The 19,124-nt window shown below is 43.0% G+C and overlaps 1 protein-coding gene and 1 long non-coding RNA gene across 3 annotated transcripts in view; one reads left to right on the forward strand and one right to left on the reverse strand.

The window, feature by feature from the left end:
• Rock1 (Rho associated coiled-coil containing protein kinase 1) overlaps positions 1-9,121 on the reverse strand; it is a 131,347-nt gene extending 122,226 nt beyond the window's left edge. For both annotated transcript variants that reach the window (XM_004654825.3, XR_006633659.1), the window contains exon 1: positions 8,933-9,121. In XM_004654825.3, the coding sequence (XP_004654882.1) occupies positions 8,933-9,025 (93 nt within the window). In that variant the 5' untranslated portion in view covers positions 9,026-9,121. The remainder of the gene's footprint in view (positions 1-8,932) is intronic.
• Positions 9,122-10,401: 1,280 nt separating this feature from the next.
• Positions 10,402-19,124, forward strand: part of LOC123455131 — a 34,407-nt gene continuing 25,684 nt past the window's right edge. The window contains exon 1 of the long non-coding RNA XR_006633691.1: positions 10,402-10,617. This is a non-coding gene — a long non-coding RNA (uncharacterized LOC123455131). The remainder of the gene's footprint in view (positions 10,618-19,124) is intronic.

A 19,124-nucleotide genomic window follows, 5' to 3' on the forward strand; every position in this document is an offset into this window, starting at 1 on the left:
TCTGTCTTTCTCTCTATGTCTGTCGCTCTCAAATAAATAAATAAAAAATGAAAAAAAAAATCGAACATCTCATGCAGAATCCTAGGACTCCCAAAATATTCTGATTTTGTTTGTCTGGACATGAGCCCATATTCCTTTTTTTTTTTTTTTTGATTTCTCAAGGAAGGGTCTCACTCTACCCTAGGCTGACCTGGAATTCACTATATAGTCGCAGGATGGCCTCAAACTTGGGCAATCCTCCTACCTCTGCTTCCCAAGTGCTGGGATTAAAGGCTTGTGCAAAACCACGCCCAGCTATATTTCATTTTTAAACAAATTCCTCAAGTGAATCTCATAGAGACAAAGCAACGGACACATATCTGAAAATTATATATTAGACAACTTTACCACAAGTCTTTAACTGTGTCTCAAACCTTAAAGGAAAAGCACGATCATCTCTTACCCCCCCCCAAGTTTTGACACACCCCTATCTTAGTGCAAGGGCTGTTTAGTTAATCCTTTCCTGAGACTATGAATTCCATGAAGGAAGGACCTATGTTTGTTTTTACTCACCATGGTGTCTATCAGGGTACCTAGCACACAGTATATGCCAAATAAACATTTGTTGAATAAATAACAGCAAAAAAAAGAAGAGTTAACATGACCAACCTACTGTTTCAAAATTAGTTCCAGACAACCATCTGAGAAAATTTTTGAATTTTTGCCAAAAGTTGGTACAGGAAGTATTATCATAAGTTAACAAAACATTCCAACTAAAACACAAGTAAAGAGATAGCCCACTTCTCCTCTAAACCATCACACTTTAGACATTATTTGAATACCTGGCTTCCTACTAATTAGGGATGAAAATAAAAAAATGCACTATATAGTTCACAATCCCAAAAAGGAAGAGTAAGTATATTAGAAAAATAAACTGCTTGCATATGTTTTATTTATTTACTTTGGTTATTTGTAATAGTCTTAAGCAGCTCAGGCTGGCCTCCAACTTGCTAAGTAGAGGAAGACGATCATAAACTCCTAATCCTCTTGCTTCTACTCCCCAAATTCAGAGACGGCAGGTGTGTGCCACCATACCCAGCTCACAAATTATTTTAATGGATATACAAAATAAGTACCTGATTACCATTTTTTTCTGTTCACAAAGTACAAACCCTTACAGTTATAAAAATAAGCCACAAAATTCAAAAACAGCACCAAATATAACAATTAAACTTCATTTAGGAACTAGTTCCAAAAACAGCATGACCACAAATAGTTCTAGTCTTCTGTTTCTATCCCAACATCGTTTAACTTTTAAATTTTTGTTCTTAAGTAATAAACCAGTGACTTTTTTTTTTTTTTTTTTTTTTTGGCATGCTTGTTTTTTGAGACAGGGTCTTACTCAGCCCAGATTGACCTGGAATTCACTCTGTAGCCTAGGCTGGCCTCGAACTCACTGTGTGTGGGCCAAACTAGCTTTGAACCCACTGTGATCCTCCTTCCTCTGCCTAGCACCGATGATAATCTTTAATTGTTTCTTGAAATATAGTAACGGCTCAGAAATTTTAGAGATACAAAGGCCATCAATAAACATCTGATACAAGTCTTCATTCTACAAATAAAGAAAATGATAAGAAAAAACACTAGTTGGTCAGAGAGTTAAGAGCAAGGCAAGGCTGAGAATGCTTCGAAGCTGGGCATGGTGGCTCGCACCTATAATCTCAGCACTTGAGAGACTAAGGAAGGAGGATCTGTTTGAGTTCCAAGACAGCCTGGGCTAGAATAAGAACCTGCAACAGAAAAGAAAGACAGGGGCTGGACAGATGGCTTAGTGGTTAAGGTGCTGCTTGCCTGCAAAGCCAAAGGACCCAAGTTCAACTCCCCAGGACCCACATAAGCCAGATGCACAAGGGGGAGCACGCTCTTTCTTTTTCTACCTGCCTATTTCTGTCTCTCTCTCTCTCTCAAATAAATAAATAAAAAGAAAAAAAAGAAGAGAGACAAAGAGAAAAAGAGAATGCTTTGAATTTCAGTCCAATGTTCTTTTTCAATACATTATGCTAATAACTTTTTTTTATAAAATAACAATTTCCCAAACTAGGGAGTAAAATGCCTGCTGTGCAAAGAATGAGGACCTGAGTTTAGGTCCCCAGCACCCACCTAAAATGTCAGACATGGAGAAATGAATCTGTATTCCCAGCACTGGGGAGGCAGAACCAGAAGGATCCCCACGGCTTGTTGGCTAGCTTGTCTAGCCAAGTAAGTTAAATTCCAGGAGCCCTGACAGAGCCTGTCTCAAAAATATGATGGAGGGGCTTAGCGATTAAGGCACTTGCCTGTGAAGCCTTAAAGACACAAGTTCAATTCTCTAGCACCCATGTAAGACAGATGTACAAGGTGGCACAAGCGTCTGCAACTCAGTTGTAGTGGTTGGAGGCCCTGGTATGCCCATTCTCTCATAAATAAACAAATAAATAAAATGATAGAAAGCAAGAGAGGACACTCAACATAGACAGCCAGTCCCCACACATGCACGTGCACTGCCACACACATGTTCACACACATACAAACATGCATATGCACTTACATACATACTATACACACACAAGAATAACTATTTTACCTTAAGAAAACTGTAATACTCTCTGCTCATCTTCTTATACATAAATATGTATACTGTCCGACAGCTAAATGTGGACGTCAACTTAAATGGATGCTCCTCGTTTTGTTAGGACCCCCTAACAGTGAATTATCTTTAGCAATAGAACTCCATATGAATATTCTTAGACTGTAGGTTTTATATCATTCATCACAGTAGAATCTGAATTTTTCACTACCCATAAACTAAATGTACAATAATGAGATAAAACTAAAAAGTAAAGTTATACAAAGTCTAATCTAGAACAGGATTCAAGTTTTGTATGTAGCTCCTTTTTCTGGATTAAAAACATTTCTGACTCGAGATTAATGAATGGCTCAATTCACGCCTCAGCTGTTACTCTGAGCCATCTCTCTGTACACCCACAGGGTACTTATCATGCAAGAGGGCCTATTTATAACTTACAAAAGAGACACGTAGAAAGAAAACAAGGTAACAACTAAATATTGACAGATTAGCTCCCAGTTACCTTTCTTATCAACCTAAACCCTTGGCAAAATGTAGAAATGTCAAAAATCGTGACTGAGGAGCGAGGAATGTAGCAGAGGGAAAGCACCTGCCATGAACTTGGAAGGCCCTAGGTTCAATCCTCAGCATGCAAGACAAAGCACAACCAAGCGCCCAGTCTCCAAAAGCCTGATGGAATCCATCTTCAACGTCGGCTTGGATGGCTCAGTAAAGCGCAGCCACTGCAGTGGGAGGTGTGCAGTGAGCGACTGCGCTTCAGAAGCCCAGGTGCCAGGAACACTACAAATACGACACCGGCAACCGCTCCGCGGACGCTTACCGAGCGCCATACATACACTGCTTTGCCCGCATTATTTGGTTCTTACAACAGTCTAACATGATACCACCCCCCAAATTTCCCGAAGCTGAAACAGACTTCAGGAAACAAGCTTCAGAGGTTAGAAATAACTCACTGAAAATCCTATATGACACATGATAATGCCTAGATTTGAATCCACATTTTGACCTCACATAAACATTTCCTAAATAAATGAACTAGGAGACTGTTTTTTAAACTGCTTGTAAAAACATACATCAACATCAAAATACTCTGATCTAAACAGAGTGTGTTTCAGCCCAGGAGTTCTTGGAGTAACGCTTAGCATCAAGGTGAGATTCCATCTCTTTAAAAAAAAAGGAGGGGGGGTAGAGGGATGGCTTAGTGGTTAAGGTGTTTGCCTGCAAAGCCAAAGGACCCAGGTTCGATTCCCCAGGACCCATGTTAGCCAGATGCACAAGGGGACACATGTGTCTGGAGTTCATATGCAGTGGCTGGAGGCCTGGTGCACCCATTCTCTCTCCCTTTCCCTCTTTCTCCGTCAAATAAATAAATAAATAAAAATAAATTTAAAAAAAAAGAAGATCCCAGCACTCGGGAGGCAGAGGTAGGAGGATCGCCGTGAGTTCGAGGCCACCCTGAGACTACATAGTGAATTCCAGGTCAGCCTGAGCCAGAGTGAGACCCTGCCTTGAAAAACCAAAAAAAAAAAAAAAGAAAAGAAGAAGAAATTGAGGCTGGGGAGATGGCTCACTAGTTAAAGGTGCTTGCTTGTAAAGTCTGATTGCCCTAATTTTATTCCCCATGACCCATGTAAAGCCAGATACACAGAATAATGACACATGTCTGGAGTTTGTAGTGGCAGGAGGCCCTGACACAACCCCTCTCAAATAAATAAAACTGTTTAAAATTTTGTTCAAAAAGTTAAGGAGGGCTAGAGAGATGGCTTAGTGTTTAAGGCACTTCCCTACAAAGTCTAAAGACTGACATTACCTTAGGAATTTTGGACATTATGCTATATAGCTGAGGTCCAGTGATTTATTCCAACATCAGCAGCTTAATCCAAAATGATTAATACAATTGGCAGGGCATGCAGAGAGAGGGATTATGCAGCAATTATCTATATTTTGAAACGCTACCCAAAATCTTTTATAATAACTTAAATGTTTGGGCTAGTACTGCCAAAAAAAAAAAAAAAACCTTCACAACAAAAATTCTAGGTTCAATTCCCCAGTACCCACATAAGCCAGATGCACAAGGTGACATATGCACCTGGAGTCTGTTTGCAGTAGCTAGAGGTCCTGGAGTGCCCATTCTCTCCCTCCCTCTTTCTATCCGCCTCTCTCCTTCTCTCTCTCTCTCTCTCTCTCTCTCTCTCAAATAAATAAAAAAAATAATTTTAAAAAGACCTCCAGTTTAGTGACAGAGATAGTAATGATATTAATGTCTAAACAGTTGAGTTTACGGGATGCAGAAAGAAGGGGAACCCTTTTTTTAGAATATAAGTAACAACATGACATCCAAGTAGAGACATCTAGAAGGCAGTCAGATATTTAAGATTCAAAACAAGATGAAAGAATAAAAATAAAGGTTTGAGGATCATGGACACAGATAGCAACACTAGGTAATTGAAGAATGGATCCATTACAAGCCCAAGACTTTGGCAAAGAGAAAAATAGGTCTTCAATGAAAAGATTGGAAAGTACCAGGTCAATGAAAATCAGGAAAAGAGAATCCCAAGGATGAAAAACAAAAAAACTAGCATCGAAATACTGACATCCACCTACCTTTCACATTGTGAAAAACAGAAATAGTGGTAACAAACAAGAACCCAGGGACAGCACAGTGCCAGAATTCAGGAACCAGCACAGCTGCCTTCACCCCCCACCCACCGTTACCCTGCAGTCACAAGTAGGAAGAAATGTATGGTCTGCAAGAAGAGGTTGGACAGCCACTTGTGACGGTTCTTCCAGCTACATTAATTCACCATTACTGTCCAAAAAAAAAAAAATTAAAAAAACACACAAAGTGTTTAAGTTTAAAAAGATAACTGCTAGCAAACCATTCAGAAACAGAAAGGTTTGAGAACTTCCATTAATGAAGAGTGGATCTAGAATTTTAAAAAAAATAATCATTTGGGCTGGAGGGATGGCTTAGCGTTTAAGGCATTTGCCTGCAAGGCCAAAGGACCCAGGTTTGATTCCCCAGGACCCACATTAGCCAGATGCACAAGGGGGGGCGCAGGCTTCTGGAGTTCGTTTGCAGTGGCTGGAGGCCCTGGCACACCCATTCTCTCTCTCTCCTTCTTTCTAAGTCAAATAAATAAATAAAAATATTTTTAAAAAGTAATAACTTTACTATTTTTGGAAATTTAAAAATTAAGAACTACAATACTGCATATGGCACATAATACGTAGGTGATATCTATCAGTTTAAAAAAAAAAGGTCACAATAATCTAGAGAAAAAGTCAACCAAGTCAACCAATATTAAAAGAGGTCCAAAGTCTAGATAGTGGAAGAACTTTTCTCACTGAACAAAACCACGTGAGCTGATGAGTCATTCTAAATGGCAGACTAGTGAGTGAATGAATGCATGCTCAAGTAAACATAACATACTATACAAAGAAAACTCATGTCTAGCACTGTAAAACTGGAAAGAGAATTTCCATCTCCCAAGAAAATTCTACTCTATCAATTTCAGAGTGATCGGATAATAAAATTCCTATAGCAGCTTTCGATAGCTTTCAGTAAAGTTATGGAACGAAACAGAAAAGGGGGCCAAAATTTTAAGATGACAACAGGTAAAAGGTAATCAAACTGACTAGTCTTTTTTCCGATTTTTTTTTCTTTAGAGGTACGGGGCTCCTTAGCAGACGCCTGTCCTAACTGAACGCCTGGCTTGCTGGCGCTCAGCCTCTCATCTTGCACCCTTGGCCCTCTCTTTAGGTCGCTCCCGTCCATGGTCATTAGATCAGTTCCAAACCGCAAGTGACTTCCAGCTTAGGAGCGCCTCCCGCTGCATACAGACCATTTCTTCGTGGTCATCCCACTCTCCTCAAACACAAATCTAAAACCAAACTTACTACAGGTGTAGTCTTCTCTAGCAGTTTCCAAACATGACAGCATTTTCACCATTCTCTCTGTAAATCAGGCTCAACATTTTTAGTCATTTGACTCCACCTTCTGAACACTGTCATCCAAGTTCCATGCATTCTTCCTTCCTCCTTTTCATGGCCCAGTTTTGGGCTTCAGTTACACCTGGGCTACTATGGACATCTGGAGGCTCCCTCCCCCGTCTCCGTGTATGTATCCCCACTGTTTTCCTCACCTGCCTTGCACATCAGCAAGAGGCTCATCTCCATCAACCCGCGACAGTTTTAAACCCCTTAAACCCAACATTCAAATCCTCCAAGTCTAACCCCAATCTAGCCTTTCACCCTTATCTTGTTTCCCTAAACGCGTCATAGGCCGTCACCCACCTTCTATTTCCCTATCCTGCCTCTGTAGCCTACTCACCACAAAGCATGTGATGGCACTCTAAACTCACAGCAGATTTTCCCCTTCAGTTTCTATGACATAGAGAGAGGTAGATAGGCAGGTAGATACAGACACAAGATAGATACCCAGACAGGTAATACATACTAATGATAGATGACAGACAGACAGACAAATAAGACATACTAAATGATCATTTGGAAAGTGTCCCATGTGAACTGTGATCTGTTTGTGCCTGTGTATGTATGTGAGATTCTTGCTCTACTAAATAGCCTGGACTCTTGGCCCTGTTGACTTAAACTTCCTTGGTGCTCTTCACATCCCTAAAACTACCTACGAGGTTCCCACTAAATGATGCTGTGACAAAAGAGAAGACGATTGATAATAGGGAGGGAAAACAGCTCCTAAAACCTTCGCTGTAACATTGCTTCATGGAACATGAGGATCCAAAGCAAATGTAGCTTTGGTGGTACAGCGGTGGGCAAAGCTGCCTTCCCAAGGCAAAGCAAAGCTGTGGCTACACAACAGTGGCACAGTGCTTGCCTGGCATGTGAAGGCCCTGGGTTCAACTGGCAGCACCACAAATGATAACAAAATATATGACACGACTGGATAAACACTGAAAACCAAATTAAGAGGAACACTTAAAAGATGCATTCCAAAGGCTTCCATTTCTATCCTTCGATGGAATGTCTGAAGCGCACTGAGCATCTTGCTTCCTTACTGCTTCTCAAGATGAACTGCATCCACCATGTGGGCGAGACACGCGCCTGTGACACTCTACTTCATAGTCAAGCACGTGGATTAGGTGTGAAAGTTTAGCAGAGAAACCTCACACAGTGCACTGTCCACAGAGCTTAAGAATGACTGAAATGCAGGTTATTAATTTTAGACAACCTACAAAATTTCCCTCTGATTCAAACAGACTTTGAGATGGCATTTCTCTCAATGGCACTATTCTGCTCTCTTGCTCTCAATTCCAAAACCCTGCACAGCTAACAGTAATTCTCTGAAGACTGTCCACAGAGATGCTTCCTGAAACTGCATTTTAGAGATGACCTGGTTGGGTTTGGCCTAAAATAAGTGTTATTATACAGTTTGTGTATATTTGTTTTTAGTTATCAGTAAAGCAAAAGGAGTAACTCAGTTTGCAACACTAAGTATTGACAGAGGTCAAACACTATTCACAAATAATTCCATTTGCTGTCAGCCACCTTTCATTGCAGCGTTTTGGCTTTTCATGACTTCATAACTTCAAAATGCTTTTATAGTGGCAATTTTAAGTACACCACCGTCAAAACAGGTCAGTTACGACATATGTGACATACTTTTGCTAACAATATTTTGAAACAGGTTAACTTTGAGCTGGCTCGTGACGGAGTTATCTTGGCTCTTTTACAATTAATAGCTGAGAAAAAGAAAAAAGTTCCCTTAGCCTCAAGACACTCCTAAAAGTTTATCTTAAAAATTAAATCAATTCTCCATTGTCGCCTCCAGGTCTAAAAAGTAAGCCCCTAGGAACTAATACTCTGTCAATAGACAGCAGTCTTTCCAATAATCAGTGAAACGGCTCAGGAAGATTAACACTAAAATGGCCAAAACAAACTATGCGCAGTAGTAACTCTGACGCGTTAACTCTTGGTATGAGGCCTGCAACAGCAGTTTCTAGCATCTCCTTGGAACTGATGAGCTGAGTGAAAATAATAATAATAATAATAAAATAAAAAATAGTCCAGGGAGTCGTCAGTAACCGAGCCAAATAGTTAAAAAGTACCAAACCATGAGGTTTAACGGCGCTCCAAAAAGTCTTCAGGGAAAAAGAGAAATCTGTCTGCCTGGCATCTTCCCGAGATGACCGTGCACACCTGAGAACTTACTTATGTATTTATATGTAGTTATTTATTTACTGCGGCCTGAACGCAAGAGGAAATCAAACCACGCGCCGGGGGGTGGGGGGGTGGAGAAACAGCCCCCCCACCAACACCGAGCCAAAAAGGGAAACGGTGGCAACTCACCAGCAAGCAATCCGAATTCACTTCCGATTTGGGATCCCGCAGCAGGTTGTCGATTTTCTCAAACCGAGTCTCAAAACTGTCCCCAGTCGACATGTTGCTGCAGCTTGGGTGACAAATCCCTGTCGTTACCAGCAGCGAAGTGGGGATAGGAGGGGTGGTGGTTTAAGAAAAAAAAAAAAAAAAAAAAGCAAGCAATTTCAACCAACTTCCTCCGCGGTGGGCTCGCAGTCGCGGTGGGCTCCAACAGCAGGAACCTCGGGGGTCACCAGGTGCTCCCGGCTCCCCGTCGTCGTCGTCGTCCTCACTGTGGGCACCTCCGCCTTCCACACCCCGGGTCGGGGGTGACAGCGACCCAAAGTCGCCCGGATGCCCAAAGTTGCATCCCACCCCGCAGCAGCAGCAGCAGCAGCAGCAGCAAGCCCGATGCTTCCCGGCCAGGCGCTCTCAGCCTAGCGGGCCCCCGTAGCCTTCGCCCGTGCAAAGGGGGTCAGGAAGGAGGAGGAGGGGGGGTCCACCTTCCCGGTCCCGGAGGAGCCGAGGCGGACGGTGAGGACGAGCCCACAGGGTGGAGACTTTTCCCTCGGGAGGGGCGATGTGGGGTGGGGTGGGGGGGTTGAGGAATGAAGACGAGAGAAGGAAAAGACGAGAGGCGAAGGGCGGACGAGGAGCTACGACAGCGGCCGCTGGGCCCCCCGGGCCCGCTGGCTCCCCGAGGCCAGCCTCTGCTGGGTGCCGACGAGTTCTAGTCCCGCATCCTCCGGTTCCGCTGCGGGGCGGGGGCGGGGGTCCTCCCCGGGTCCCCGACGTCCGGATGCCGTGTCGGCCCACACGAGCTGACTGACCTCTCGCTCTCTCTCTTCCGCACACCCGGGACGATCGAGGCTCACTCTCCCATCCTGTCCGCCCGCTCGTGGCCGCTGAGCTGCACGGGTCGCCGGGTGTCCGGCCCGGGTGTGCAGGGCGAGGCCGGCCGGTGTCCGCTGGGAAGACTCCCGGACCGAGAGAGGAGGAGGAGGAGGAGGACGCTGAAAGGGAGGACGAGGAGTCGGCTTGCCGGCGGCTCGCTGACGGACGGCGGCGGGGAAGCTCCTGGGAGGGGCTGCGGTCCCGGCTGGGAAAAGGGCGAGTCGAGGCGGCGAATGCCTTGTTGGGGTGGGAGGGGGGGGATGGTGCGAAGGGTTGTTGGGTGGAGGGGGGGGGGGGGGAGAGAGAGAGAGAGAGAGCCGAGTGGGACTAATATGTCCGCCTTCCTGTTCAAACAAACGGGAGACCGCCGGCGAGCACTGCGCATGCGGGGCGCGGACGGCTTCGGAAGGGGAAACTAGCCCGGGGGAAGCTGGCGCGCGTGCGCCGACGCTGGCGCCTCGCAGGGCGGGGCCGCCGGGGTCGCGCCGGGCGGGGCGTGGTGGGCGGGGCTTGGGGTGGGCGGGGCCTCGCGGGCGTCAGGGAGGAGCGGGCGGCGAGCTCCCGGCCCTGGGGGAACTTGACTGTGCGGCGGGCCTGGAGGTCCCAGCGGAGGCGGGGCCTTTTCACTGCCGTTCGCCTGGTCCCTCTGGCAGCTGCTCCACCTGGGCTTCCTGGGATGCAGGCAGCTGGTGAGAGGATGCTGACAGCTGGAAAAGGGCGCTAGTGACTCTTGTGAGCGTTGTCATGGACACAGATGCTTTGAGGGTCCCCTTGGGTCGGTAGGTACCAGCGTTCTGTGTTAGCACCAGTGGGGTTTGGTGTTTCAGAGGCGGTCCTGGACTTCCACAAGGTTCTCTCTGTGTACCGCTCCGTGGGAAAAATCACGGAGCGACTCCCAAGCTCCCAAGCCGAGGTGTCAGGGGAGCCTCAAAGTTCCACAGTCAGCAGGGCCTGGTGGCGCACGCCTAATTTGATCCCAGCACTCTGGAGGCATAGGTACTAGGGATTGCTGTGAGTTCGAGGCCACCCTGAGACTCCGTAGTGAATTCCAGGTCAGCCTGGGCTAGAGTGAAACTCTACCTTGGAAAAAAAAAGTTCGGCTGTCAATAGATGTCATAACTCAGGTTTATTTGTTTTTTAAATTTTATTTATTTATTTTGAGAGAAAGAGAAAAAATGGGCTCAAATGAACTCAAGATACTTGCGCCACCATATGCATCTGGCTTACTTGGGTATTGTGGAATCGAACCTGGGTCCTTAGGCTTCGCAGATAAGAGCCTTAACCACTAAGCAATCTCGCCAGCCCCACATTCAGTTTAATGAAAGAAAAGCAGTTCCGTACAAACTTCAGTGTATTCTTACATCAACACTCCCACTTGTAGTTCTAACTTGGATGCGTGATACGTTCAAGTGAAATGGAATTGTGAATTTATTAGAAATAATGAGAGTGGTCTTATGACCTGAGTTAGATTCCCCACTACCTATGTAAAGCCAGATGCCTCCCTCCCTCCCCCTCCCTCTCCCTCTCCCTCTCCCTCCCTCCCTCCCTCTCTCTCTCTCTCTCTCTCTCTCTCTCGCTCTCTCTCTCCTTGAAAATAAATAAATAGGCCAGGCATGGTGGCCCATGCTTTTAATCCCAGCACTCGGGAGGCAGAGGTAGGAGGATTGCTGTGAGTTCAAGGACAACCTACATTAGTGAATTCTGTGTCTGCTTGTGCTAGAGCAAAACCCTACCTTGAAAAAAACAAAATAAATAAAATAATTAATGGGGGGACATGAAAATAATGGGCTTTTCTGCCTATTTAAGTTGCTTCATGGACTGTGGGGGTGACACACTTGTTAATCAATCTGCTAATAATATACACTGCTTTCAGAAAGAAAACAACCTTCATTTGTAATTGTTGGTATTGCTCATAGGTAAAATTAAAGATTGTTAGAAATTAAGAATGTGGGCTGATAGAAGTTGTCAATAAAAAATATTTTAAAAAATAGGCTGGAGAGATGGACGTGTAAGCCAGATGCACAGGGGGTGCACGCATCTGAAGTTTGTTTGCAGTGGATGGAGGCCCTGGCATGCCCATTCTCTCCCTCTGTCCCTCTCTGTCTCCCTCCTTCTCTCTCTCTCTTCCTCTCTCTCCCTCTCTCCCTCCCTTCCTATCTCTGTAGTATCTCTCTCTCTCTCAAATAAATAAATAAAAAATATTAAATATATATATATATACACACATATATATGAATATGGGTTGATCCGATGCACAAGGTGGCACATGCATCTGGAGTTCATTCGCAGTGGCTGAAGGCCCATTATCTGACTCAATCTCTCTCAAATAAATAAAGTAAATAATTTTTTTAAAATGTGGGCCAGAGAGATGGCACAAGTTCCATTCCCCAGTACCTACGTAAAGCCAGATACATGCACAAAGTGGCACATACATCGGGAGTCACTTTGTAGTGGCTGAAGGCCCTGGTGTGCCCATTCTCTGTCTGTCTCTCTTCTATCTCTCTCTCTGCTTGCAAGTAAATAAACAAAAATATTTTTTAAGAGCTGGAGAGATGGCTTAGCGGTTAAGCACTTGTCTATGAAGCCTAAGAATCTCAGTTCGAGGCTCAACTCCCCAGTGCCCACATAAGCCAGATGTACAGGGTGGCACATGCAACTGGAGTTCATTTACAGTGGCTAAAGGCCCTGGTGTGCCTATTGCCCCCCCCCTTTTCTCTCACTCTCCCTCTCAAATAAATAAATTAAAATAAGCAAAAGTTTAAAATGTATATTTAATAAAAAGTGGTACATGTATCTGGTATGAAAAAGAAAAAGAAATTTAAAATGTGGGTGTTTTATACCACACTGAGAAATGCTACAGATATATAAAAAGCATTGTATGCCATCTGGAGAGTATAAAAACATGTGAGCTAGGGATTAGAAAAATAGTACGTTGTTTAAGCCATGTCTATTTCTATTTTTATTTTATTAGGTACAACAAATGTTTATATATAAAGTCCACTGTATAAATCAAGATAAGTACAACTTCACACAAACAAGTAGTAGCAAAGATGAAAGCAAGAGACAAACTTCAGGTATTTCATTAAACAGTGACTTTTGGGGACTCAGTCTTTTTTTTTTAATATTTTATTTTTATTTATTTGAAGGAGAGAGAGAGAGAGAGAGAGAGAGAAAGAGAGAGAGGGCACACCAGAGCATCCAGCCACTGCATCTGGCTTACGTGGGTCCTGGGGAATCGAACCTGGGTCCTTTGGCTTTGCAGGCAAGTGCCTTAACTACTAAGCCATCTCTCCAGCCCGGGACTCAGTCTTTTAAGTCATGTGAATTAGATTTATTTTTAAGCACAGGGCTTAAAATAATCTGGCAGTTTCCCTGAAATAAATTTCCTAAACCCTGGTGTCCTCTTGTTTTATTACCATTTTTAGGTGATTTTAGGAATTTTGTTGTCTCAGAGAACTGAACATTGTGTTGCTTTCCACTTGGAGACATGCGAGCAAGTGCAGGTAGCTAAGACAATACATGAGTGCCCCCAACAGCGGTTAAGTGGATGACAGTGCTGCTAGAAATGTATCTGAAGGCTAGCTTTTTTCCTACAAGACTCTCTGATTATAGCAGTGTACTGTCACTTGTTTCTTAATATTTAGTTTGAGTCAGGTCAGCCAGTACATGCCATGGTCCCCAACTAAGTTTTATTTTTATTTTATTTTTTGGTTTCTGTTTTTGTTTTTCAAGGTAGTATCTCGCATTAGTTCAGGCTGACCTGGAATTCAGTATGTGGTCTCAGGGTGGCCTCGAACTCATGGCGATCATTCTACCTCTGCCTCCTGAGTGCTGGGATTAAAGGCGTGCGCCACCATGCCCGGCTATATTTTATTTTTAGATTAACATGCAATAGAGTGGAATCATATTGAGGTTCCTCTTCCATCTTGAAAATTCTAATTGTGGGCTGGGGAGATGGTTCAGTGGTTTAATGCATGCAAAAGCTTGCAAAGCTGGCTAGCTAGGATTCAGTTCCCCAGAAACAATACACAAAGTGCAACATATACCTGGGGTTTGTTTGCAGAGGTAAGAGACCCTGGCTGTTCTCATTCTCTCCCCCTTCCTTTCCTTGCAAATAAAGAAAAAATATTTTATTTATTTATTTTTAGTTATTTATTTGAGCGAGAGAGAGAAAGAGAGAGAGAGGCAGACAGAAGGAGAGAGAGAATGGGCATGCCGGGGCTTCCAGCCACACTGCAGAGGAACTCCAGACACATGCGCCCCCTTGTGCATCTGGCTTCTGTGGGTCCTGGGGAATTGAACCAGGGTCCTTTGGCTTTGCAGGCAAACGCCTTACCCACTTAGTCATCTCTCCAGCCCAAGAAAAAAATATATTAAAAAAAATTCTAAGTGTGACTAACTTCTACAAAAGAATTGCAGATAGTTGAGATCACCTTTAAAGTATATTAAAGGCTGGAGGGATGGCTTAGCAGTTAAGGTGTTTGCCTGCAAAGTGAAAGGACCCAGGTTCAATTCCCTAGAACTCACATAAGCCAGATGCACAGGATGGCACATATGACTGGAGTTCGTTTGCAGTGGCTAGAGGTCCTATCATACCCATTCTCTCTCTCTCTTTCTATTTCAAAACAACTTTCTTTTAAGATTTTATTCATTTATTTATTTACTTACTTATTTATTTGCAAGCAGGGGGAAGGGGGGAATGGATGTGCCAGGGCCTCCAGCTGCTGCAAAGGAACTCCAGATGCATGCACCACCTTGCACATCTGGTTTTCATGGGTACTGGTGAATTAAACCAAGGTTGTTAGGCTTTACAAGCAAGAACCTTAACGGCTGAACAATCTCTCCACCCCCCAAAACAACTTTCCTTTAAGAACGGTCTCTTTATTTTGTCATGGTGGTTGCATCAGATTGAACCCAGACCCTCGCACATTCTGAACATGTGCCCTGATACTAAGCCGCACCTCAGCCCCGTTAGCATTGTTTTTAATGTTCTTAGTTGACAATTGAAAAATTATAAAGTTGGCAACTCTATACAAATGTACAGACTAAATTAGTCACATTTAAATTTTTCTGAATTTTGGGATTCAGACATCTGGAAACATTTAGCTTACATGAGACTCATGCTAGAACCTCATGAAGCAACTGCAGTGCTGAAAGAATTTGAATGAGGCATTTTGGGAGAAATCATGGAAAAATTAGATTGGGGTGTAGGCTTCTGTACAGTGAGAGACAATTACATTGAGCATTCTTTTTGCTCTTGATTATTTGGGAGAAAATAGACTTGGTTGAATGTTTATGGAATTTCTTTGATAAACATTGATGTGGGAGGTAGCCTCCAAAGATACCCCCAATGAGCCATGCCCCCTGATGTGCCTGCTCGATGGAGTTTCCTCCCACACCCAACCTGCACTGAGGCCGCAGCCAGTAGAATGCCTAAGTGGCACGGTGCCAGTAGAGGCCTAAGCATTGAGAGCGTGTGGCAACTAACAGCTTTGTGCCCTGGGAAGGAAGTCAGACCAAAGTGAGATCACCATGGCATGAGGATACTACCACCTACCAGGAGAGATCACACGGACTCCATTCGACACTGAGACCAGAGCAGACTTAGCCATCTCAGACGTGCAGCCCTCTACCCCATGCCGGCTCCCCTACACTGTCTCTAAGTCACAGAAGTGTACGTGAACGTGCCTTGAACTCACACGCTTCTCTCCACAGACTCAAGTGCTGGGATTATAGGCTTGTGAGACCATAGCCTGCCAGGCCCAGCTTTTGATGCTTATGCACCTAATAACAAGACGTTAAAATAATTGCTGATTTGAACTACTGTTTGGGGTAGTTTACAGTAATAGAAAATATGGAGAAAGCTGATTTGGGAACATGTTCTATTGTTTTATGGGTTTTTCTGTTTTATTTATTTATTTTTGGTTTTCCGAGATAGGGTCTCACTCTAGCATAGGCTGACCTGGAATTTACTTTGTAGTCTTGAGGTGGCCTCGAACTCACAGCGATCCTCCTACCTCTGCCTCCCAAGTGCTGGATTTATTTGCAAGCAGAGAGAAACAAAGAGGAGACAGAGAGAAAGAATAGCTGTGTCAGGGCCTCTAGCCACTCCAAACAAACTCCAGACACAGGTGCCACTTTGTGTATCTGATGTTACATGGGTACTGGGGAATTGAACCTGGGTTATTAGATTTTGTAGGCAAGTGCCATAACTGCTGAGCCATCTCTCCAGCCCCATGTTATATTTTATAAATACTGCCTATAATAAGAACAGAAAGTATCTACAAGGAGCATTGTAAAGTAATAATAATTAACTCTTGCTAATGTCTTCAACAGAACTTCTGTGTAAAAGAACTGGAAAACTTTTAAACAAATTAAGGGATGCGTCTAGTTTTTAAAATGTTTGTGATAAAAAAGTCTAGCCGGGCATGGTGGCGCACGCCTTTAATCCCAGCACTCGGGAGGCAGAGGTAGGAGGATCGCCGTGAGTTCGAGGCCACCCTGAGACTACAGAGTTAATTCCAGGTCAGCCTGAACCAGAGTGAGACCCTACCTCGAAAAACCAAAAAAAAAAAAAAAAAAAAAAGTCTAGTTTTTAAAATGTTTGTGATAAAGTTATTACATTTCTACATAAACACAACTTTTCTCTATTTTTATATTCCTTCGATTTTAATCATTTTATGCTGTCTCCAAAACACATCAAAAAGTGCAGGTACTTACTGTAAATTGAACATCAATTGTAACTCAGCACCATAAATTGCATGCTATTCCAGAAATGCATACCACAGATGTGTCAAGAATGTGATGTGGCCGAGTTCCTATAGAAACTTTAGTTAACCTTTCCAAGAAAATATGATACTTATTACGGTTAATATAACTTTCCAAAGGACATTACATTTTCTTAAATAGAACAACTTCACTTGCTTCTGAACAACTTTAGTAAATAAAAAGTTATGGGAATTTAGGTCCAGTTGCATTTCAAGAGGTTGGTTTTATATGATTAATATTTACCCAAAAGTGGTTTATTTTTACATGTTTTTCTAGGTCTCAGAAATGAATCGGGAAGACTATGTTCCTTTCGTAAGGGTATTTCTTTTGAGATCAGCCAAGATTTTTTTATTTCCATAGAACATTCAGACTTGGAAGTAAATGTAGTTTGGCGTGTTTTGATCTACTACAGCCTTGGTTCTGCCAGGCAGAGTTGGGGAGACGGGCATCTGTCAGGATTGCAACAAAGGAAAGTATAGGGCAAGCTATGAGCACACAGTGCCCTTACGGCTTCTCCTGACTCACCCTGGAATGCCTTCCTCTGACATCTGTTTTGTATTTTTTAGAAGCTGCTATTCCATTCAACTGCAAAAATACTTGCATTGACCCTAGAAATAGAATGGAAAAATAGAGGGAAACAGCTTTCTGCAAAACAGTCCCTTTCCTGCTTTGTGTCATTGCCATCTTGAGGACTGTACTGTTACCACACTCAAAGGCCCAAGTGTGAAAATAAATGGCTAATATTACAGTTTATTTCAAGACTGCTGCTCTGTTTGTGAACCTCCTAAGATGGTCCATTTAGGATTACAGTGAGAGAGGGAGACCCAGACCTGGGAGATTATAATAGTACCCGTAGCTGGGTGCATTTTCATTCACATTGTTTCAACAGCCTTTCATCCAATTTATTTTCCTCCTGCTGAATACCACTCTACCAAATTCCAAGTCTGAATGTGCTTCCTGACCCATCGCTTTTCAGTTCTTACACATTCCTCTTTAAGGCTCTTCCACTGATGAATTGACTGCCTCTTTTGGCAATGACCATCTCGTCTCATGGTATTTACTTCCTTTTCATTTTGTTTTGTTTGTTTTTGAGGTAGAAGTTCACTGTAGTCCAGGCTGACGGGTAATGCACTCTGTAGTCTTAGGCTAGCCCTGATCCCACAGATTCTCCTACCTCTCCCTCCCAAGTGCTGGAATTAAAGATGAGCACCACCATGCCAGGCCTCTAGCTGCTGCAAACGGACTCCAGATGCATGTGCCACTTTGTGCATCTGGCTTTACGTGGGTACTGGGGAATAGAACTCCAGCCACTAGGTTTTTCAGGCAAGTCCCTTAACCATTGAGCCAGCTCTCCAGCCCCCTTTTTTCTTAATCACAACTTTATCACTCACCTCAGTTCCAACTTTAAGACCTGTACACCAGATATCTGGAAACAGAAAAAAAAGTTTGTGTCTGACTTTTCACAATCATTCAGATACCTCCTGAAATATAAAATTTCTATTAATACTCATTAATTTGGCATTAATTAATCATGCCCACCTATTAGTGTATAACTACTAGCTATACAGACTTTATACATTTTTTCTTAATACTTATAATGCCCATGTCCCTGGCCCCTTTTTATTTGCATGTAGTGTACATAGTCCATTAGTTGAATCATCATTTAATCTTGTTTGTGTGTTCTTGTCCTTGTGGCTTCATACGCTCCCTAGGGCATAAGCTAGAATTTTTCAAAGCATTAATCATGTTTTCATTATTAAAAATAGTACATGCTTATTTTTAAATTTTTAGAAACTATCAAAAAGTAGGCAGAGAATAAAACTCACCCACATTCCCACAACTCAGTACAATCACTGTGGATATTTTAGGAGTTTTCCTTTTAATCTCCCGGTCCCAATACATCTGTTTCTTTTATATGCTATATGTCTAAGTCTTAAATATTATAAATTTTTAGCTTCTATAGTCGTATACATATATTTTTTAATTTTTAATTTTTATTCACATATTTGAGAGAGAGAGAAAGAAGCAGATAGAGGGAGAGACAATGGGCATGCCAGGGCCTTCAGCTGCTGCAAATGAATTTCAGACATATGTGTCACCTTGTGCATCTGGCTTATGTGGGTCCTGGGGAATCAAACCTGGGTCCTTTGGCTTTGCAAGCAAGTGCCTTAACTGCTAAGCCATCTCTCCAGCCCATATACACACATCTATGCTAAATGTAACTTTTAATCTCCACATGCTGTCCCATTACAGAAATTTACCATAGTTTATTTGCCTATTGATCTGTTGGCCTATAAATAGTGCTACTGTATTCTTGTTTCTATATAAAAGGGTTTTATCATAATTTAGAATTTTTTCATTTAGAAGTGATTCTCAGAACTGGGTCAGAATAACTCAAATACTTACGGTGTATACTATTTTGCAAAACTTTTTCTCCAAATGCTAATACAACTTCACAGTCTCACTATTAATATGTCTATGCCTTTTTAATTCTCTTCAGTACCAGATGTGTGATCAC

The sequence above is a fragment of the Jaculus jaculus genome, chromosome 15, assembly GCF_020740685.1.
Source record: "Jaculus jaculus isolate mJacJac1 chromosome 15, mJacJac1.mat.Y.cur, whole genome shotgun sequence".
NCBI lineage: Eukaryota > Metazoa > Chordata > Mammalia > Rodentia > Dipodidae > Jaculus > Jaculus jaculus.